This window comes from Hippoglossus hippoglossus, chromosome 5 (genome assembly GCF_009819705.1).
Source record: "Hippoglossus hippoglossus isolate fHipHip1 chromosome 5, fHipHip1.pri, whole genome shotgun sequence".
Classification (NCBI taxonomy): domain Eukaryota; kingdom Metazoa; phylum Chordata; class Actinopteri; order Pleuronectiformes; family Pleuronectidae; genus Hippoglossus; species Hippoglossus hippoglossus.
The window spans coordinates 29,410,894-29,435,283 of record NC_047155.1 but is presented as its reverse complement, the minus strand read 5'-3'; the positions used below and the strand labels follow the sequence as shown (position 1 = coordinate 29,435,283).

Here is a 24,390-nt window from a genome sequence, read left to right as displayed (position 1 = left end):
GTCAAACAGTCAGGCACTGGCAGTTGTCATGGTAACACATAATAAATGTGTGCGCACTGTGTGAGAATGAGGAATACATTATTGTGTCTGTATCTATGTGCATGTACACAGAAACTGTGTTCATATGCACATGCGTTTACATAATTTGTGGCGAACACATTCCTGCCAAAAGCAGTTTCAGGAGCTTTTTCTTTGCCAAGATCAACACTGTCAATATCACTCGTGTTGTAGTTTCTCCAGCTTGCTAATCCTCACATAAAGAGCCCGTGCATCGCTTTTTGATCTATTTGTGGAGTAAACAGTTGTCAAGCAGCCTGATATAGAGTCTGTTTGGTGACTTTATAGCAGAGACGACTTGACTGGAACATCACATTGTCCCAGACTGGAATTAATTAAAATCAAAGTGGAGAATTGTGCTTGGGAATGTGGCAGTGAGACAGCAGCTCAAAAAATTTGAACCGGTTTATACACAGCAGTATTTGTCTTCTTCACATAGTGAAGTTGGATGGTGATGACACCAAATAGAGAAACGACTACGTTTCAAGCAGCCATCTGTGACTGTTAAAGCTGAGTGAGAAGTGTGGTGCAGGGCCCCTCTGGGCCCTTATATCGACTGCTGAGTCCCCCTGCATTAGAATGCCATAGTACCAACTTTAAATACTAATGAACTAATGTGTTTTGACACCATTCCATCAAAATATCTCAGGACACTCTTTCCCACTTAAGCGCCCATGTTTTATTTCAGTTGTTCGAAGGAGAGAGCTTATACAACATCCTCGAGGAGAAGCCCAGCACCTACTGTCTTTTCTCCTAATGTGTCACCTTATTTGTGCAGCCTGTCCAAGTGTTTCTGATAGAAAAGATCTGAACTCTGAACAAGAGGATGTTTGTTGTTGCCATGTCTCCCGAGCTGTACCATATGTCAGACTATCACAACAATGACACAACAATGTGGCAGCAGATCAGCCAAATTACTCTGGGGAAAAAATAAAAAAGTCCAGTCACTCTGCTGAACTGCTCATTAATCCAGCTAAAGGCCGACATTTATGTGGCTCAAGACTTTAATCGACTCTTTCTACAATGAACTCCACCATATATTGTAATGTTTGGCGTCACTACTTTGCGCTGATGTTTATCTTTGAACTGTGAACTCTGCATGTCAATATTCCCCACTGGCACCATAGTAAGTGTGTCAAATATATTTTAGCAGTCTGTCTGAGAAAGAGGACGCCTGCCTCCCTCTCAGCGATCAGCCTTAGGGGGCCTGTAACAGCACCTCTCCTTTCCTGGAGTTCAAAAGCCTGAGTGGGAGAGATGCTGTTGAGCCCGGAGGCAAGTCATCTCATCACCAAACAACTTGTTTATTCTCTGCTCAGGAAAACACTTTGGAGAGGAGAGGGGAAGCCTCCTGTCACTCACAGGGCAACCAAGGTCCACTTCCCCACTTTTGAATGTTCACATCAGGCCAAAGGACATCATCTCCCAGCTGTTCTGAGACCAGCCATACACAAAGCTGCAACCTGTTATCTGAGCTGAGGAAGGCCCATGGTTAGGTGAACACTTGGTTAAAGATCCAACTGTATGCGCTGCCCTCCCAGCGTTAACATTAAATAGAAAGTGATGCCAATGAGAGCCTTTCTGTGTCACTGCAATGCATTCTGGTTGGTGAGTAAATGTAAAGAAAGGGAAGAAAAGGTAAGCATACTTCATATCATATAGTGTTCTTCTTTAATGTTGATGCTGCAGTCATGCTTTTATTCTACTACACTGAGGCAATAACGCTGCTTATATTTCAACAGTTCAACCTGGGAGTTATTTAGCTGCATCATTACAATTGCATCCATGTGTAATTTAACTTCAATTAACTTAAATTCTAAAGAGACAAGCACTGTACGGCCCTGTGAGTCAATCTATGAGGCTGCTATGCTAACCATGTCCGATTGGTGAAAGCTGAGAACAAACTTTTGTTTTACATCTTATCATTTTATGCAATAAACAGTGAGCTGTGCGATGTGAAAAATAACCTGGATAGATCAAATAATTTAAACCCATATATATTGTACATACGAATAATGTATATAGGTCAAAAACATCATGGGACATCTTATAACTTACACCATATAACATTTACTTATGTGTACATGTGTGTGTGTCTGAGATCCTCATCAAACACAGATGTGATATTGTGTAATGTACTCAATGAAACATTAATATAGTTGAAGGTAAGCACAGGAGACAGTCTCTCACCGTGAACAGGCTGCCGTGATGAATCAGGCAGCCTGCACTGCTGACACCTTAATGCATCATTATTATAGATGTTCTAAGTGGTTTCTGAGGGAGGGAACAACAAGCTGATTTAAAGCTAACAACTCACCTGAAAACCAAGTGTACACACATTCATTCTATGATGCTACAAGATTCTGTTATCTATCACTGTGAACAGCTCTCCTCAGCGACACACACACACAGTGTTGCGCATGAACACGTCCATATTTGTTGTGAACACTGAACTGTACAAATCAGTTTACAAATGATGAACGTGAGAGGCGTTCACTCCTGTGAGAGTTTTTTTTTTTAAATCATCATTTTAAATACCAGCAGCGTGTGAAAACCAGGAGCGAGTGAAAATGTGTGTGTGTGTGTGTGTGCTCCCAGACTCCTCAGACTGCGAGCATACACACACACACACAGGCCCAGCGGCCCCGCCCCCACTCACTCATAGTGACACAGTGAGTAAGTTACTTTGTTGAAGAGAAGTGGCAACAAACTGTGAAAACACAGTTTCCACTACTGTCCACATCTGTACATCAGGACAAATGTGTCAACCTTTTGTGCGCACTCAGTACAACACAAGACAAACACACAGCCAGGACTCAGTGTTAAAGTGACCAGAGGATCCGTATTTATGATCTGACACCATGGATTTATAACTACATAACAGGCTACCTCTCATGATGCCAAGTGTAACGTTTTCATTACACTGGTCAATGGTATTAATCCTGTGGGTGAAAGCTGTTTATAGTGTGTTGCATTGCTGCAGTTTGGTCTTTTGTTACAAATAAATGAATTCTTATGAGACATAAATTGCTCAAACACTAAGTGCCATCATGAGAAGAGGAACAGGGATGTATGCACAGTGGCCGGACATCATTTCAAACTGCTGTCTCTCCTCACTCTTACAGTATGAGCCCCGAGGCACCGACATGGTGCGACAGTCAACTTACTTTACAGAAAAACTACATGTCACCTGTGGTTTTGCCATTTTTGAGTTTAGTGCTCATTGCCATTTTTGCAGTTACTGGAGATAAAAAATGCTAAATTTGTGCACAGAGGATGAAAGCCTGGGTGGAGCGGCGGTGCCATGGTAAACAGTGCTGCCTCACAGCAAAAAGTGTCTGGGCGGAGTTTGTTGTCCCTCTGCTTGTCCCACAGACATGCAGTTATTTGGCAACCTTAAATCACAAATCAATGTGTTTCAAAGTGTCAATGTGAGTGTCTTTGTCTGAGTGTCAGCCCTGTGATAGAGTGGCTACCTGTCCAGGGTGTACCCTGCCCCTTTGCCACCATGCAGTGTCAGCTGGGATTGGCTCCAGCCCTCGGACAACCTTCACAGTTAAGTGGTATGGCTAATGGAATGGGATGTAAATGTTTGAAAGTCTGGGTGGAGCTCAGGTCAGATAAGCAACCTTGACTATACTGTAAATTAATCTTGTCCATCAAGCAAACACAGGTTGATCCCTACTTTTTGTCACGCTTATGTACGGAATGAAGAGGTGCAGACTCAAGATGAGATTTATGAGCTCTGGTTCTACACCAGTGTATCCTAAAAGTTATGCCCAGAAAAGCTCCAATCAAAGTTGCTCAGACAGCTGTTTCAACTGGCTCCTTTTGACACAAACTAGCCGTGGCTGCACTCTGAGTTGCCTCTGGGGGTCTGACCATGGTATCTTGGTGTGAGCCAAGCTACGCAGGAAACTAAGTTCAGTGGCTTGTGTCCACAATCTCAGTCTTTCTGCCAATACCCAAAGCTCCTGACCATAGATGAAAGTTGGAATGTAGATTTACTGGTACATCAAAACCTTTGCTTTACGGCACAGCTTGAGGCCGCAACTCATTTCAGCCCTTCACACTTGGCTGTTAACCTCCTCATTTTGAAGGTCATGGTTTGATTAAGCCAACAAAACCACATAATCTGCAAAGATCAAAGAAGGAATTCTGAGGTCCCCAAACGTGAAGCACCTCACTTCATGCCGAGAATATGGAAACAGCTCCAACTCCAATAACATAAGGAGGCTATTTGATGGCTCATGTCGATGGCCTTAATATCCCATTCTCTAACGACCTTACAGGCGGAACAAATTTGCCACCATCGCGTTCTGTCACTCCACTGGCATGTCAATGTAGTTGTTTATTTTTTCAACAATTTTGTTCCATTCAAGGAAACATTTCCTCACAAGGAAACTCAACTTTTCTACTGTCGGAGTAGATCCAGCTGAATATAAGCAATGTTACTCACCAAAACAGAAAGTATACAATACACCCTCCAAAGGAAAGATAACTTTTCCTTCATTTCTTATCAAAGTAAAGGGAATATTTCCACCAGAGGGGAGTCAGCGTTTTCCCCTTTCTCATCAAGTAATGGGGACATCTCTGGAGATAAAGAATATTTTATTGCCAGTTCTCAGCCAATTTAATATCAGACGTTTAACAAGAGAGGCTTTAAGATAATTCAGCTTTAATGCGAGATGTCTAAATGGTGATAGCAGAGTTTCAGATTGCTAACATCATAACGCTCAACACTAGGAGGAGCTAGTATCCCTATGTATTACACTCAACGCTGTGACTATCACACACGCACACACGCACACACACACACACACACACACACACACACACACACACACACACACACACACACACACACACAAAAGAGAAAATCAAAAGCAGTGATCATAATCAGTGGACAGAAAGTAGAGCCAGACCTGCAACTATCTCATTTCTGAATACATTCAAAGAAAAATAGGAGCAATGAGAAGTTTATGCAGAGATTTTCTGCAGTTTTGGCTGTACTGTGTTTTTCTTTCACATATATATTTAACTGAAAAAAACCTAATGAATTCTTGTCACTGATTGGCTGTCTGATTTGCGTTAAGGATTTAAATTGTGACAACAGGCCAAACTTATCGATACTTGTAAACTTAAACATAACATAAATAAATAGTCAAAATAACATCAGTCAAGCTCAAACGACATGGCCTACAAGTAAATGGTAATAAAAAACACACTGTTGGTCAGCAAGAACGATGCATTCCGAGGTTGTATTATAATGGAAAAAATAATGGACCCCGTAATAAAATCTCATAAGTCCACATGTGCGTTGTTTTCTTATACAGGAACACATCGGCTCTCATTTATTGCTAACATAGCAGGGTTAAATATTAAAATCAGAATCCAAGAGGCTTTCTTCAATACTGATATGATATTTAGCATTTATTCTCCAAGATATAACAAAAACCCATAAGGATCTGTTTATAATGATGTGACATGTGAAGAAAAAAAAGAAACATTTTCTGTTAATCAGCTAATCGCTTAATCACAAATAGTTTCAGCCTTCAAATGTAGAGATCTTTAAATCAAAAGACCCGCGGAAAGTTTAATTACAAAATGTCAATATCCCAACTGACTAACTTTAATTAAAAATGGAAGCTAACATCATGATTGTGATTTTAATATGATAAACTTTGTCTTATATTGCAGTCTTTAATTTTATCAGCTTTCACTTTGGACATGCATGGAATTTATATGATAGTAACTGATGAAATATGTTGCAGGCTCAGCAGTCGATGATGAGAAAGACCTTCAAACGTGTCTGAGGCAGACGTCATTTCTCCTCTGCTTCCAACCACAGGACAACAATTCAGAAACATGTGTCCTGACAGAAACCTCTGAGAACTCCTATCATTCCTTCCATCCACCTTCAAGTGTCTCCTGGGAAGGCTCTGTTGCCTTAGGATGGAAATGTAAAGCAGCTGGGGGGCTGGGTGGAAACGCTGCCACTACAGTGCTGAGTGTGCGATGAGACCGGGCATGGCAGCCCACGATCCCCCCTGAGGGAGTGACAGATCCGAGGTGACATAAGCAAGGCTTGGTGTGAAAACAGACAACAGAATGCACCGCATGGACTGCACATCCTTGCTGAGAGGAGAGAGCCAGTACATCAAGAGCGAGGTTTGATGCTGCCTCTCCCTCTCCCTCTCTCGCCACGCTATGGGGTTTTGAATTCCCTGGCCACCTCAGAGCAGGAGAAAGGCCGTCCATCAAAGAAGGTCATACGACGTAGTGTTGCCGGTCACTGATGCAACACACTCGCTGCCTTTCATCTCCCTCGCTGCCATGGCTTTACAAAACAGATTGGAGATGCGGGCACAGGGCTGTACAGTCTGGGTTATGAGATATGTTTAGAGCATGCTGTGGCCTTGTGCAATCTATCTGAAAAACCCAATTGAAATGCATTACGTGAGAAATAGCCCTGAGAGTCAGCTGTGGCTTTTTCAATTTCAACAGTGTTACTTTTTCATAAAAGCAATGGGTTTGGGAGGAGTAGGGTGGGGATATTGCTTTTGCCCAAAACAGAAAACCTAAAAAAAAGAAGAAACAAAATTAAGAAAAAGAAACAAAAAAGTGGTAGGGACTGACCCCCATCAGCAAGCCAGATTATTAAAAATGGTAGAGAACAAGCTGGGCAACTGGGACCGCATCTATATGCCCTCTAGGTAGCATTGGGCTTTTAAAGAATGACTGTTTTTTTGTGTCATTGAGGACAGGCACCAGGAAATACAACATCATTTTAGGGATGGAGTGTGTTCCCTATCTGGAGGGAAGACAAATCATAAATAAAAAAAATATATATATATATTTAAAAAAACAAGGGAGTGCAGCCTGGCAGTAATCATTTATCTTTGAAGGTCTAATGGAATGTAGCTGGCTGAGAGAGAGAGAGTGAAAGATTTAGAGGGAGAACGAGAAAGAAAAGACAATAAATGAGAAAAAAAAAGGCTGAAAAGCTGGATGTAAAAATAACAGAGGGAAAACTCCAAGGATATGGTACCATTACTAACACGATCAACAACACAGCAAAACATCCCCCATCAACATAATGCGGTTGTGTACGGAACACCTCCACGTGTTCCACTGCAACATCCAGTTAGACTGATTTCCTTCCTCCTGTAGGGAGCAACAGGAGAGGAGATGGTGTTTTCCATCAGCTCTGTCTGTCTGTATAACAGCACTGACAGTGTTCTTTTCTGCCTGTCATGCTACTGCATCAACACAGATAGCTGACAGCTCACCTCTCCTTTCATGGACAAATGTGTTTGCACACATATAGCCATTGCTTATAGGCACACACATTATATTATAATGTCCTATACCTCTCCTGCTCAGAAATGTGTCGGGAAACGTTGTTTGTTTTCGAGATTAAAAACTAAAGCCTGTCATCAATTAATATTAATACTATTTGTGCTTTTTAATCAACTCAGCTTTACACTGCAATTGTAATGGTAGAGTAATACAGTAATGACATGCATAACTGTGACCTTAAGGAGCTAAATATGCATCCAGTTTTTTATTTTTCTACACTAATCTTGTGTCTGGCTGCGAAATGGATATCCAGCATGGAAACAATAATGAAGGACAGAAGCTGCTGTGACGTTCCGCCTTTTCTATGGAGCTGATGAACATAAGAAGTCCCACCAAGAGTGGGCCAAGATATTCTGTAATACCTGGCACACTCAAGGAAAGAAAGACTGCAAACTAGTTAATACTTTGCAAAAACAGCTTCGCAAATGTTGTACAAGCACAGAAATGTGCTTAACGTGTTTATTGGACGTCAAGGATACACAAAAGATGCCCCAAAGAGAACTTTGGCTTGTTAACAAGAAAACTCCAAAAGGCAAATCTGAATGTTAACATTCCCTTCAGGCACAGGCCTGGGATTGCAGACATGTTACTTGAAGGAGGATATCAATGCAAAAGTCCCAGTGTTTATATTCGGCCCAGACTGGGGCCAGTGTGGAGCCAGTGTTCGGTAACAGGTCTGTGTTGCAGCACAAAGCTTGGAATGGCTGTCTGCCTGCTAATGAGCTGCTCTTTGTGTCCACTAGGGGCTGGACAAGAGAATTAACTCTCCTGCTGTGTGCTGGAGTTGGTGCTGAGTTCACAGAATAAATGCAGCTTTTACCTCTTGTTGTGTTGTCAGCTCCTGTTCTCGAGAAAAGAGGGGCTTCATCTATATTCACTGTTAATCATGAGGGAGAATCCATGGGAGGTTATTCCTTCATGGCAAATTCAGAGAATATCACTAGGGTTTGCATCCATGTTCAATAATTCTGCTGCAATCAGTTCACATCCAGTGCCTAAGGCCTTTATTTAAAGAGGTGGAAAGACCAAGGAGGTGAATGGGTGTGTGGATATCTAACTTCATACACAACCTGATGTGATTTGAGTAACTGTAATTGAACCTTCGTTTTCCAGCAATACTTTCACATCAATAATATATATTCGTATCTGGTTTACAGGGGGCCAAGACTTTTGTAAATCACACCATGACTTTATTCTACACAGTTTCATTCCAGCTTTAGAAGAGTAAAGTTGAGATCCCGTTTTGGCAGCTCAGCTAGTGAAGAAGTAATATCAGTACATTACATCCAGTCTCCCCAGTGTTTCTATCCTCATGGACAGCCCTGTATCCCCATGCATGATGTGCTTTGAGTTGATGTAATGAGCGACATGGCCATGATAGTTGTAAACATCTCAGCCACTGCCAGCTCGCCGAGGTGTTTTTGATTGTTTGACAAATATAAGCCAAATAAAATTGTATGGTGCCAGGTTACAAGTCCAAATGAATGATAGTGTTTGTGCTGCGCACACTGACTCCAATACTGTTTATCTCATAATTCACAGTCAGGAAATGACTGCCAGAAACAATTAAGGAAACAAATGGTACCAAAAATAGAGAAGCATGAATTAAACTGCATTATTATTCTGCGTCAGAAAGGTGTTGTATTTATCATATTGTGAGTAAGAGCGGGGTGGACGCTGTTCTCCTCCTTGTAATTTGGCCTCTGTGTTGGTGGTGAATTTGGAGCTCTCTCCCCTCAGGTCTGATTAAACAAGGCACAAACAAGAGCTTAAACAGCTACACCCCAGCTTGTGGATGATCAGCATTCAATTTTACCTTCAGTGTGGCATACGCGCGCACACACACACACACACACACACACACACACACACACACACACACACACACACACACACACACACACACACACACACACACACACACACACACACACACACACACACACACACACACACACGCCTGCACGCACCACACGCGCTGGGAGAAACAAACTGTTTGCATACTGAGCTTTGCAGAAAATAGTGCGGAGAAATGAAAACTGCTACCCAGTGTTATCATTATTCATCTGATGATTTAGGGGCCAGGATGTGCTTTCCATTTCCCACGCAGCAAAGGTTGATGGGAAATAAAATCCCATTCATCAATGACACATCTTTATCTGTGATACCTGCAGCAAAGCAAAGAGAGGAGATGTGTGTGTGTGTGTATGTGTGAACGAGTGCACAAAGCCCCCCAATCACACAGACACACGCACACACAGCGCCTGTGCTCTCAGCCCCCCTATCGCGTGTTAATTTACAGTGCCTTTCTTATCTAGGCAGGTGGGTAAAAGCTGGCAGAGCAAGTTCTGAAGCCACACACACACACTCAGCCCTTCCCCCTCCATCTTTCTTTCAACCTTCGCTCCTCTCGTTTATCACGTCTGGGAGGCTTGGGAGGAGGTTGAGATAAAAATGAGCCTTGGCAAGAGGCAGTCTGACAGAATGGATAGCTTAGCTCCTCAGCCAGCGAGCCCTGATAGCACCCTCACCTGCTCTAAGGGGGGTGGACAGGTGAGGCACCATGGTGGGAGGTATAGACCAGGTCTCTGATATAATGCAGGTGGAGGGTTCCAGGTTTCATGATTGATTTCATGTTCATGCTGGAATAGAACCAGATAATATAACACTGGCTGCCACAGATGTTCTGCTGATGGATCTTGGTTTTTCTGTTCAATGTAGTTGGTTTTACCATAACTACATTTTCAGTACGTATACATGCAGTAGCTGAGAAAAATGTCTTGGAATAGTATAATAAAGATGTAGTTTCCACAACTCTACGCATATAATGGAAGAAATGTTGTTATTGATCTTAGAACAGTGGAAGTAGAGTTAAGGGCTCTTGTCTGTAGCAAGCCACACCTATTCACCCTTAACCAGTAAGACTTCAACTCACATGCTATGATTGCTGCCAAAAGAGGCTTCTACAAATTATTGGAGATTCCAGTTGTTGTAAATGTACAAACATTTCAAATAACAGGTTTTCACTTTTTATTGGCCATCTAATCTCATTATAACATACCAATTGTCTTTGCTCTCAACACCTTCTCATGTTGTGTCATGGATTGATCAAAGTGTGGGAAACTTCTCTCTGAGATTCTGCTACATGATTAAAATAAAAAAATCATCAGATTTCTGTAGTTGGCTGCCAGTAGTAGAACCTGACGTTGTCTTTGAGTGTGATTTTGTTTGTCTCTCTTGGTTTTTCTGTTTGTTAGGAAGCAAGATTAAGCAGCAGATTGCTGTGATTGGTGGGATACGACCCAAGGAAGAACGCATTGATTTAGGAGCCGATTGGAATAAATGGGTAAGGTTTTTTCTTTTTTTTACTTTCTTTTCTGTGTTGCCCAAAGAATAATTCAATCTGTGGCAGTAATGAGGGCTCACATGCTCAATGCATGAAGTTTGCTCTCACGTGCAATAGATTCAGAGTAAAGGATACACAGACTCAAGAGTAAAAGAGAAGTTTTCTTTCAGAGAGTCCATTGACACTCACACAACTGCAGCTGAAACTCTGATGAGCTCTGACTGTCTGCATGGGCGGTAACAACTTAATGGATGATAGTACGAGTGAGTATGCAGCAAATAGGGCTCTACAGCAACTGCGCAAAACACAAATTTAGTTAGCTATGTTATTATAAGAAGTGTTAAATGTTTTTTTTGTATCATATACACAACCTCCAGATTTAAACTGCAAAAATGTACCATCTCTCCCTTTGCTTGTCAGTGCCTCTGCTGCCCTGCGTAAACATCGCTGCCTGTTGATTCAGCCCCTCCACCACCCCAGTGTCCACCTGAAGGCTCCGACAAGGGGGTTAAAGATATTTACTCATCGCTTCCCGTTATACTAATGTAATCATATCTGGGGATGTGAAGTCGGAGCCTAGACGATAAAACTCTAACTATGTTCTACTGCTGCAATAAAGGTTTCACACGATGTCTGACTGAAATGAGGTAATTTTGCTGCAGTTCAAAGGTTGTTAATATACAGCTGGAGATTTAAGCACATGTTTAAAGTTACATACTCAGTAAAACTCGTTACTTCCCAGGTTCTCTGTGCTACATTGCACCGCCTCTCCAAAATGTAACTAAATCCTTTACATCCATGTGAAATCTAAAGCTTATATTAATCTGTCATATGATATAGTATGATAAGTGATGTCATGCAGAGTTCAAAAATGAAAAATGTCCAGGTGTTTCTATTGATCAAAAAATAATTTATGATCATATGGTAGGAATGATATCATCATGACATCACTATGAAGTCAGAAAATAACATCATATTGTAGTAATGCATTTTGCAACCAATAACATCAGTGCCTCAATATGCAGCTTATTTATATTAACCAACCATTCATCATCATATGTTAAATAACATCATGGTGACATCATTATGACATTTTATATAATATCAAAAGTTAGCATTGACTGATTGAGGAATATGCAGCACACACACGGTATGCATCACCCCTCCCATGCTTTCCATTTAGTTTTGTACAAAGAGACAATTATTAAAGGCTTGAATAAACTTACTTTGCAAAACAGCTAGCCCAGCTGTGTACACATGAGAACAAAGTCAACCTATATACCATGTATAACTCACTGTGTAACAGACAGAGCTGAAAACCAAAGTGTAAAAAAGATGATTTGTGGTTGTGGCTGGTGTGTGGTGCAGTAACTTGTTTCCTCTCGCCACTGGTTGATGACAAGACCGAAACTCACTCCAAGAAACCAGCTAACATGAGCACATAATGTCAGACTGAATAAATGAAGTGAAGCAGCACAGCAGTTCAGAGTGTTAATCATGCTAACACAATCCCAAACATGTTTTCAGTTAAACCAGCAGACACATAGCAGGGCTGTTGCAAGGAGCTGCACTGGGTCCCCAGAATGTCCCTATGAAAGCTTGTATTTTTTAATTGGATTTCAATGTGCAATTGTTCTGATGCGAATGTGCATCACAGTTAAGTAGAGTGTGCATTCACGAAACAGCCGGCATAATACACTAGTATTATCTACACACTAGATTTCTGGAGGTCTATTTTGTCCACTACTCTGCAAACAGTGTGTGTAAATTTGTTTTGCCTCTGTTATTTGACCTTGGGCCCGACTTAACAATTCAGAATCGACCACACAGACTCCTCACTGAGAATATGTGTGGGGGAACTTATACATGTTTGACTTTGGATGTAAAGCACAAAACCGTGTAATGAGAGTGTACAGTGCACAGGGGTGTGCATACCCACATGCAGGAGCTGCAGGGTGACACACTCCAGCAAAAGACGTGCACTGTGCTGCCTGGCAGTGCTGTGCTTGGCATATTAACCACGGCATTAGCGTTTAAAACAGCAGGTACGGGAGCAGCAGGTCCCTACTTCATCATGCCATTCACGGGCCCTATTAGGCTACAATTACTAAATGGCAAGGCTTGTAAATCATACATCATTCATGTGGAGAACTCAGAATAAGCACTCCTCACCAACGCCCACTGCAACACAGTGAGCTGCTGAGAGGTACGTGGCAGAGGGGAAAGCAAAGGAAATGAAAAAGGATAGGAAGCAGAGAGTAGGGAAGGGAGGGGGAAGGGAAAAGGAACATATGAGAAACAAGGGGAAATCTAAGACAAATTCTGGAATAGCAGCAGAGTGATCATGGGAGAAAATAGAGATAGGAGAAAGGAAAGAAAAAAGGAAAATTAACTAGGCTTCTCAAATAGTGTGTGGGTGCAGGAGTGGATTTTCATGAAACCTATTTTAGATTAGTTTATTATTTCCAGAGAAGATTTTGTATTTCTGTTGGGGAAACAAGACCCGTAAACCAGACTGTGACGACACAAGGTGTACAAGAGTCTGAGGGGCAGGTTGGAAGGAAATACAGTGAGAATCAATCAAGCATCACACATTGATTTCTAACAACGCAGGAGCTTTCTTCAAACATTTTATAACCCCAAAAGATATGCAAAACCTTTGAGGATGAACTCTAATTTACATTTCCTCTAATTTAATAAGTTAGCAAACACTAAGGTTAGCTGATGAAGATGGGGCAGTCATTTGTGCTGCAGAGTCTGGGTCATGAACTTTAATATTGGCCGGAACTGACATTTTGAGTAGATGAGGGTGCTAACTGAAACTTAAGCACAAAATCCAAAAACCACAACTGCCAACACACTGAAAGCCCTAGAGGCTCAACACACTCATCCTCTGGGAACCATCCGTGCTTGTATAAGATATAATCCATCTAATATTTTATGACTCCACCAAGCCATGCTATCAGCATAGCTAAATAAGTAATATGAATATGTACAGCATGATCTGTATCGTAACTCACTGGTGGGACATTTTCTCTACATGAGGAGTGATTAACTGTGTCCCATACATAGAATATTCATGCAGGGCTCTCATAATGCCATATCAATATCTACACTACACACAGTGTACGGTACAAATTCAAGGAGAAACATTAACAAGTAGCAACTAAACAAATGTGAAGCAATATGCTTGGTTTACTAACTTAGTGTGAAGCTCTCAGCCCAACCGTTTGATAAGTCTCAATATATGACTTGCCTTTGTCTGTCATGAGTTCATCAACAGTAAGAATATCAACTTTTGCCTCCGTATCAGCTGGGAACCCCGTATCTCACATCTCACAAACACTGAATTCAGGTCAGTTGAAAAGGGAGAGAAACATTGTACCACAACTGGAAAAAAGTTGACAAATGGGATGAAGTTTTGAATATTTTTCCACAATCTTGTCGACTAGCAGCAGCAGCAGCCCATAATGATGAAAGATGATTACAGGGAGACAAGTAAGTATGTCTTCATTGTACATTTAGATTCACTATTCAGCAGATTCTACATAAGCCATTTTCTATTGATCTCTTTAGTGCTGGTGAATCATTAATGAAAGCACATAACTTCATTTTATTTTGAGTGCAAATTCAAATCTTTCGACAAATACATCTTCCCGGGTGAATTTAGAAAAAAATATTTGTCAAATGATGCACAAGACTTCACGCTACAGTTTTCAATTTTTATCGAATAGGGCAGCAATAAAAACATGGCCGGCATAAATCCTCTCAGTGCACACATCATGTTTTGATTCTGTATATAGAGCGACATCGGCAGTGTGGGAGATACATACAATAGAATAAAATAATGATTTTTTAAAAACATTTATTAAAATAATTTGACTGCTTTTAAAGGTCATCTGCAGTCAGTGTCTATACATCTATATGTCTGACAGCCCAACACATTATTGTTAGAATTGCTGGAGCACATACCCACCAGACTAACGCTTGCACACTTACAATCCTTTATGTTCTGTGGTGACAGGCACAAGAATCAGTTTCTTTATGTATAGTATCTTCTGGATTCCTGCATCCATGGTAAGTCTAGACTTTAAGAGCTCCTTCAAGTTCAAATACACCATCGTTGTGGATTAATGTGCATAAATACAAAAGAAAAAATATATATATATATTTTAGGGTTGAGATTTGTCAAGAGAGACAGAAAAAAGGTTTAATGCAATTTTAGGGATTAAATACCAACAATGTTTTATGTTCTCAGCCTTTTAAATGTGAGGATTTGCTTGAAGCTCTCTACAGCTGTTAAGTGATGTTTTCTATGAACTATTCATAATATTGGCTCTAGCTCTCACCTGTAAGCATTTATTTTCAAAATCTTATGAGTAGTTATAGTTGAAAGACAAGTGTGAATCAGGACTCTTTACGTTAATTTACAGTCTTCCTTTTAAAGCGGCTGTGGCTGAGGGGTAGAGCGGTCGTCCTCCAACCTGAAGGTCGGCAGTTTGATCCCCAGTCTTCCCCATCTGCATGGCGAAGTGGGCAAGATGCTGAACCCCTCATAGAACAACAAAGTGCTGCTAATAGATGCACTGTATGAATGTGTGTGTGAATGGGTGAATGTAAAACTATACTGTAAAGAGCTTTGAGTGGTCATCAAGACTAGAAAAGGGCTATATAAATACAAAACCGTTTACCATTTAAAAGAAATAAGCCCCACTCATTCTCTTTTTATACACGATGGTGGTTGTAATGGGATGCAGAGAAGGCTGAAGGTCTGAATGTGCACTCTGCAGGGCTCGACCAGCAAATTACTGAAACCACAGGGAGCCGGAGGGTCACAGATTTAAAGGTTGACAGCAACAACGTAATTGGTGAAATGCGATTTTACTGCAGTTAGCAGATTTTTAAGTTCTTCCCGATTGAACTAATGCTGAGCTTCATTTGAGAACGTTTCCAGAAACAGTGTGCTTGGTTACTTAGAATAATCCACAGATGTTGTTGAGGTCAGTTGATACTAAACAGCATCTCAGCAGAGAAAATCCCCAAACCTCTGAAGATAAAACTGAAGCTGTAAATATGTCTGGATATCAAAGCTGTAAGTGGAAACATATCCCTTATTGTGATAATGCTTGTTTAAGGTGCACACCCTTTTTGAATGTGTGCAAACACGTGCACATAGTGTATAGTGTGTGTAAATGCATGCATGTGTGTCCATATATCAGTTTTCCATCCTCTCCCTGCAGAGATAGCACTCTGCAATGTAGCAGCAGACAATAATGTTGAACTGGGCGCTGGACTGCAATCAAAGCCTGTGTCCCTATCTCATTGCTGATGTGGCTGTATGGAGCAGCATCTGAGAGCTGAGAGCTTTACAGTCTGATAAATGCAATTCCCCCTTGTCAGTGCACATGCAACACACATGTAGCAGAGGTATCTGGTCCCCCACAACAATCACATTATGGATAAGAAATATTTTCTGAACATTTTCTGTGACTGTGGTGAAATATATGATAAAATGTATTGGAATTGGCCAGATTAGATGACTGTGTGAACTGTGTGAATTAATGCACACTATGCATTTACCATTCTCAGTAAAAACCTATTCAGAACACAAAAAATGTGTATTCACAATGTATCCCACTGGAATCATAAAGCTGACAGAGTAAGAACCACCCTCCCTGAACATCAGTGATTTGTTATATCTAAAAGTACTTTTACTTTCTTGCCCCAGAGTAAATTAATACATTCATCTCAGACAAGCACGACTGACCAGTGTTTTGTTCATCAGTTAAACAGAAAACAGATGTGATATAGGTCCATGCAATGTTGGAGCCCAAGGCGAGATTTCAGATTGGCGCCACAAATGTGGAATAAGTACATAATTAAAGATCGGGAAATTTCATCATGTGGGGGCAAAAATCTGGGAGATTTAAACTCCAGGAGAACAGCAGGGAAATCAAAAGTATGGGATGCATTTTTAATCATCTATATATTATATAATATATATGTATATATATATATATTATATTATATATATAATATACTATAATATACTATAATATAATATAATATAATATAATATAATATAATAGTATATTATATAATATAATATATAGCTTATATAATTTAATATCGATTTTCATTGTGTTTCCTGGCCCGATTCGCTCGCGGCGAGTGGAAAAAAATAGAACAGACCCCGAAACCATCGCTGCCGATCGCGATCCGGCCGCAGCGCTTCCCGGTGCTTCGCTGCCGGTGTAAACAGAAGGCCGACAGCTTTTCGTGGCGCTTCGCGTCGCTTCTGCCTCCAGTGTGTCCCCGGGGGTTAGAGGATGATGGTGTGATGTTACTGAATTGGTTAACATTACATGTATCACGTCATGGTAAATCAGCCTCTGTGCCGCCCTCTCAGCATTTTGCGCCCTAGGCAACAGCCTAGTCGCCTATGCCAGGAGCCGCCCCTGGGTCCATGTGACCTGTTAGTGTACATTCATCGATTATGGTCAATTCCAGTGCCTGATTTGTTACTATATACACTTTCCTGTGCATTACAAGCAAGCAGTAAGATAAATTCCAACATCGGAGGCCTGTTCTATGAAGCAGGATTTGCAATTATCAGGGTAACTTCAGGTTTACTTAATAAGCTCGTTCACTTCTTATTGGGGTAAATCACCATGGTAGCTTATGCTGATCGGCTAAACTGCTCCGGAGCAGGTTAAGGGGGAGATAAAAGATCAAGCAGTATAAAAGCTCCACCCACTGACCAATCAATTCCTTTGAAACATGACATCACCGTTCTTAGAGGATCCTGTGGAGCAACCAATTTTGTTAAAGGATCCCGTGGAGCTGAGTGGGAGTGTTCGAGTCTCTGTGGAGGACAAGGGTCTTCAGAGACGACTAAATCCTTTTACCTACTCTGATGAGTATCCTAATGAAAGATATAAATCTTCATCGGATAAACCTCTGTCAGCTGCTGGAACTGAAAATATACCAACCTGACATGTAGGAGCAACGTGCTCACAGTAACACAGACTGTCTGCATCACATAGGTTTATCCTATGAAATTAAATATTTATTTGTAATGGGAGATATTTTACAGATTGACCTTGTGACAGCCCCCCTCCCTCCCTCCCCCCCCCTCTCTCCCTCCCCCCTCCCTCTCTCCCTCCCCTCTCTGAGACTTGAACAGTCAGCCCTCACCAAAGTGACACTACACTGTTGCGTGGTGTGCACGCTCCTTAAAGGGAAGGATAAAACAATGTCTGGTTGGTTAAATCAATCTCAATCTCTGTGTCCAGATGCGCCAGATGCATCCTGTCACCAGAATACCAAATGTGCACATTCACGATCTGTGCATGGTACTCGAAAACAGGTCCATATGTTTTTATTGACTAGTAATTGAACGTCTTCCACCACAGTGTGTCCTCAGAGTCAGTGCAGACAGTGTGTGAAACTAAAGCCCATTATAGAGGCTTCGTCATGTGATTAAAACATTTCATCTCTCATCCAAGAATCTTCTTCAGTTCAGGTCGAAGGGTCTTGTTAGTAAAGAACAGATTCATATCTGTTCCCACACGTTATAGGTGTGTCATCGTCACATAATATATATTTTTTCCATAATGTCACTGGAGGCCTCCGTAACTTACACATCACACAATCAGAGACTTTTTACCAGCTGTCCTTGCTGCATTTAGCAGCTCTGACAGTGTCTCTTTGTCTTGCTTAGTCTTGCTGATGGGTTTGTGCTGCTCGTATTTTTCTAATATAACAGTTTGATCCTCGTTTGTGAAATATGCGGCTCTGCTGTCAGCTCACTTGTCCACACTGAATCACAGAATTTAGATTAAAGTAACATGTCGAATAATCTAATAAAATGCTTTAATATTTGAAAGTATAATACAATTTCCTTTTTAATAAAACACAAACCCAGTTCATAACAAGTATATCTGGAAATGAAATTAACACATTTGGACCAAAGTCTGCACCAAATCAGGCTGCCAATGCTGTGTGGGTGTGTTTAATTGTGTGTGTGCGTGCATCCAACAGATCAAGTCAATATGAGAAACCAGGCTTGGTTTTCACTGAAACTTTATAAAAGTGCCACAAGGAAACTTTTCCTTGCTGCTCTCTCTCAGCTAAATCAATTGTGATGGCATATCATAAATTGGCAATTTTAAAACACACACCTAGAATGCTTTGTCATGCATTCACATAAGAGCTTTTGTGTTTTCAGCAGAATCTCTGAATTCCTCACCTGTGGACACGTAAGCAATATTTCTAAATCAAATAGAGGATAAATGCATCATTTCCACACTGAGCTTTCTCAGTCACTGACACAAAGCCACCAATATATGATTTTGTGAAAAGGTTTGGGTGGTAAAAAAAAGACTTTGGAGCGGAAGGAGGAGATTACAATATCAAGCTGATCTGTCAGCGTGCTGATCTGCCAAATGTCAAACAATACATATTCATCTGTTTGGCCAGCTATGGCAAAGAAGAAGCAGTCCAGGAGAGATCCAAACAGAGAGATGGCTGACATTTCAGTATTCAAGAGACTGACAGCTGCACATAAAACACACACACACACACACACACACACACACACACACACACACACACACACACACACACACTTAGACCAACCCATACACGCTACTCCTTTATAAACTAGCTTTCACAAACCAAACTATTAATAAATCATTGGATGAAGCAACCTGTGAATTATTTTCTTATGCTGACCTCCAAGACATCGCTATCAAGATTATGTAATACCCATTGGCACTAGATGTAGCACTAGCACCTGAATCTTGGACTTCAGAAAATGTTTCATTAGCCACGCCTTCCCTTCCCTTTGTGTTCTCAGAAAGTGTTGCAATACAGTTGAGTCGTGAAGATCAGAGAAGGTGGCTACTGCACATACAGCCAGAAGTACAGCTGAATAAATGACTCTGTGTACATGAACGTACACGGGGTACACACATACAGACTATTAAATTAATATGTCATGTGTCATCCTCTGCTTGGTGCTCCTGTCAGTGTCTGAGCCTCTACATGAGATGCTCCAGTCAGTGAATTGTGTTTGTAAAGCTTATTTCAGGCAGCCAAGACCACCGAGTCTCAGTGGGCCTGCAATGGCAGCTAGTTAGCATTGCTCTCATCTTTGAGCAATACAAAAAACATTTATTTGATTTGACAGCCTGCTTATGTTTCCAGTGATGAAAAAGAGGTCTCAAAACAAAATCTACATCCTAAAGAAACATCACTACTCGCTGTCAGATAAGGCTCATTCCTGGATATGTCATGGTTTGGTAGAATGAACTTGCCTCCACAGGATATCGTCGGCTGTTGATGCTGTGTTCAGAGCCATCAGATCCGTTGCTGGGACCCCAATGAAACTCCACTTTTTCTGCCTTAAATCTCCCCGGTAGGCCAGCTCCCCGAACAAAGTATTCATCCTTCAGCATAATTGCCACTGGAGAAAAGACAGAAGGACAGAGAAAAAAGAGACAGGGAAAATTGGGTGAGTGGTCATACATCACAAAATTGGCGTCTGTTGGCAAATTTCAAAGATTGCTGGAAACACAATCAAAACTTGTGCATGAGGACACTGTGCACTGTGTGAAACCTCTTTAAGGTCTGAGGAGACAGACAAAGGGATGTATTCAGAGGATGTGCTAAAGGTAGATACATGTTTATCTTCTAAATTTGCTCTGAATAAAACATGCTTACACAAGATAATTTCTGTCATTTTCCATCAGCCTCTGAGGCAAGTTCTCAAATGAGGGGCTAATTTGTCGAGCTAAATTGTTCTCTGCAGCCACTTCAAATTGCCCTTGCAGCCTCCTTTGTTATTCCATCACATATTGCTTAAATATAGTGAAAATTGAGAAGGGGCCTCATTTTCACATTCTCAAGTGGCTCGGAGAAGATTCCCGTGTTCTATTAATCAGTCCATCTGCCTCGATTTCATACTTCATCAGATAGTTCTGTGCCATCTCTGAAGGGAGATCTGGATTGAGGAGAGTGACCTTGTTCATCATTTTATCAAAGCATTGGCCAAAAGTCATGGATTGTCACATAGACCTGATGAAACAGACCCACTTTACATATATGCTTATGTCATAGCTCAATCAGAAATGTGCATTAACATTATAATCATATTTCTATTGTTCAATTGAATTTTATTTGTATAGCACCAAATCATAAAATGCGCTATCTCAAGGCACTTTACATAGAAACAATTTAAAATAATAATACAAATGAAAACAACGATAATAATACAAATAATAATAATAATAATAATAATAACTTTATTTGTACAGCACTTATCTAAATGAGATTACAAAGTGCTTCACACAAAATTCCATGGCATAAATGAAGAATCGATTGTAATAAAAGATATTCTGTTCAGTCCAATTTAAGAGCCAAATCTTAGCATAATAAGGTCGAGACCTTTAGTTTGTAGAGAAAACCCAACAGTTCCCACAATGAGCAGCACTTTGGCGACTGTGGAGAGAAAAATCTCCCTCATTAACTGGAAGAAACTTCTAGAAGAACCAGACTCAGTGTGGGCAGCCATGTGTCAGCTATTATAGCTACTATGTTAATGATGTACTTTGATGAAAGTTGATGGACAGTTTGAAGGGGTTGGCCCTTTATTTTCCCTTCCGAAGCAGCTCAGTAGTTGATTGGGCAACAGCAGTATTTGATTGACCCCTCTCTGTGTATGTCTGTATGTAAGTATGAATGTAAATAAGTCAACTTTCCATATTCACTGATGTTTACTTTGTGTTTGTTTGAGTCGCTCTAGAGTTTATGAGACACATGTTTAAACCTGCAACACAACACAAGACGTGAGGTGCACAGTCATATCACCTGACCATATGTTTACTTTCTTCTCTGACAAATGAAATGAGAAGACTGCATCAATCAAATTTCAGCTCTGGGGAGGGAAGCGATGCAAGGTGAGGGGACTGAGAGAGGAACAACAGGTTGTAAAGATGTTTACTTTTTAGGAGACAGGTTTGCGCTGTGGAATGGCAGCTTTTCTATAAATGTCAATTTTGGATGAGTTCCTCAGAACTTCTGTGATACAAATTGCTTATTTTGGTCCATTAGTGCTCCTTCATTCTGTGTCACTCATCTCTCCCCTCCTTCATTCGTGGCTTGCCCCTTTTCACACTTGCTTGGCAAAGCTAGAAGATATGAACAGAAATCACCTGCCAACTTCTAACCTTTGTCTACAATATTAACTTGGACACCCAAGCCTCCTCCTATGAGGTTTCCCTTCCTTTTACAAGGCAGCAATTCTTTCTTTCAGCACTAAAACCTTGTGGCCTAGAACCCTTGTGTCTTTGAATTTTCTTATGTTTTATTAGACAGAGCTGCAGATATAAATTTTTACAGGGTATTGACTTGGTCATATTGGAGAACTCAAAGCTGCTAAGATATGTGTGGTATGCCAGAACATATACATGGTCTGCATACATATACAAGTGATCTCTTCTCCACACTCCTCAACAATTAATATTAGTTTATTTTTTTATTTTTGGGGGATTATTATCTCTTTCCATCCATATGCTGATTTATTAAAGGTTAAGCAGTGAAAGTGGAGCTGTGAATAACACCAGCATTATGTCTGTAAACAGAGCTGGTTGAGCAGGAGGTAGGGGGTTATCCAGGCCCTCCCTGCCGGATTTCACAGCTCCATCACAGCATTCAGTGGCAACTACATCAAGTGATCCTTCCACGGATAAAATGCTCATCTGTTGTTTAGAAACAGTGCAGAATCCATGCATAATTCATAGTAAAAAAATGCAGGGACATTTGTCTTGTTAGCCCTGCATTATGTAGCGGGGGGAGAGCGGAATCCGTGGGTGCCATTTTGTGTCGCAGCTGTTGTTTGTGTTAGCATTTTTACATGGCACTTTACATGCTGCGGCACCCCAAATCCTTTTGAATAATGCTCTCTGTGTTTGGTACATTGCAGGTGGCCATTGCCATGTTCACTTCCCCCCCCTGTGGCTGCTTCTGTGGCCTTGGGGCAATGGTTTGAGTTGTCAGAGAATTTTTCATCTTGACCGCAATGATAAGGTCTTCTCTTTGTCATGTGTGGAGCTCACTCTCATCTTGCTGGTTGTGCCAATGGGGTGTCAGTGCAGGTGATCCTCTACCTGAAGGTCAGCTGGCTGGTCCACTCCCACAGGGAATGACAACACACAACGCAGTGTGTCTGCCTCGCCTGACTGAGCTACCTGCACAATGCAGTGATGATGGGACACACAAGACATTTACTCACTCTCTGTGGCCCAAAAATGAGTAAAACAAGGGGGCAGAGGAGATTTGCAAGCACAGAGGGAGACATGATTCTCTCTTTTAATGGCCATATTGTAAACTAATTTTAAAGCCATGCAGCCATTCTGAGCCATGTCAGATTGTATACAATGATGGACGAAATGACAGTTCCCAAAAGTGATGCTAAAAATCATCTGGATCACCCCCCTGTCTGCAGTAACCTCCATCCCCTCTGTGTCAGCAGATGAGACATAGACCAAACTAAAAAAGTCAAAGTGCATGTTCAATACATTTTTCCCAAACATGGTTATTTTAGTAAGTTCTTATCAAACTGATGTATATTAGAGTGTTCATGTTTCTGACAATTTTAGTTTTAATTAGTTATCTGAGGCAATATAAAATTGTATGAGAGCAAATGGTTGTTTCAGCCAGTGCTGGATACTGCAGCTCCACTACATGATCACCACTGTGCAGACTCACAATGACGTAAAAAAATCAAGATGGAAGCACTATGTTACGTTGATTCAGCAGAGGACCCAAATGCAGGAGACACTGCAGCTTGGCTGTTGATTGATCGTTTGTTAGAGATAAACCAAACTAAACCGTCTCCAAAGGGCAACAAACCGTGGTGGTAGATCTTTATCAAGGAAACAAAAAAGATAATACCTTTAATGAAAAAAGAAAAAACACGAAACACGAGGAAGGACCGGTGGAGACTGATGAGGAATAAGGTGAACAAGGGGAACAAGACGCACAGAGACTTATACTGTATACACACTTGAACACAGGTGAAACACAGTAGGAACAGGTGCAGATGATCCCACCGACGGGAAACGGGACACAAGAAAGGAAATACAGCTAAAGACACACGAGGAGCGAAACTAAAAATAAAACAGAAAATAGAAACTCAGAACTCAGAATGAACAACCAACACAAACCAAATCCAAACACAAGAAAACACAAACACAAGACAAATCCAAAAGCTCTTCAGAAAAATAGAGCTCAGAGTCATGCCATACTCTTATCCAAGATATGCTTGTACAAAGGAAGAAACTGTTCTGAAAAGTTCTGATTGATACTATTGAAAGTGATATTAACTTGGAAAAGCTATTGTAGTAATAATATAACCCTATTGTTAACTCAGTGTTAACTTAACAATAAACCAAATAATATTTTCTATAATCCTGCTACACCATTTGTGATAAAAGCAGGAGCATTAGTTCACACAGCTCTATAGATATACATGATTATCTGTTTAGCATCATCATTACTACGACTATGAACTGGTGCTGCAATCATTAATAGCATCATTATATCTATGCATGCATGTGGTA

The 24,390-nt window shown here is 40.9% G+C and overlaps 1 protein-coding gene across 2 annotated transcripts in view; it reads right to left on the bottom strand.

Moving 5' to 3' along the window:
* The window catches only part of LOC117762247 (receptor-type tyrosine-protein phosphatase gamma-like), a 372,407-nt gene that overhangs the window by 100,179 nt on the left and 247,838 nt on the right, over nucleotides 1–24,390 (bottom strand). For both annotated transcript variants that reach the window (XM_034586785.1, XM_034586786.1), the window contains exon 4: nucleotides 20,086–20,234. In XM_034586785.1, coding sequence (XP_034442676.1) covers nucleotides 20,086–20,234 — 149 coding nt within the window. The remainder of the gene's footprint in view (nucleotides 1–20,085; nucleotides 20,235–24,390) is intronic.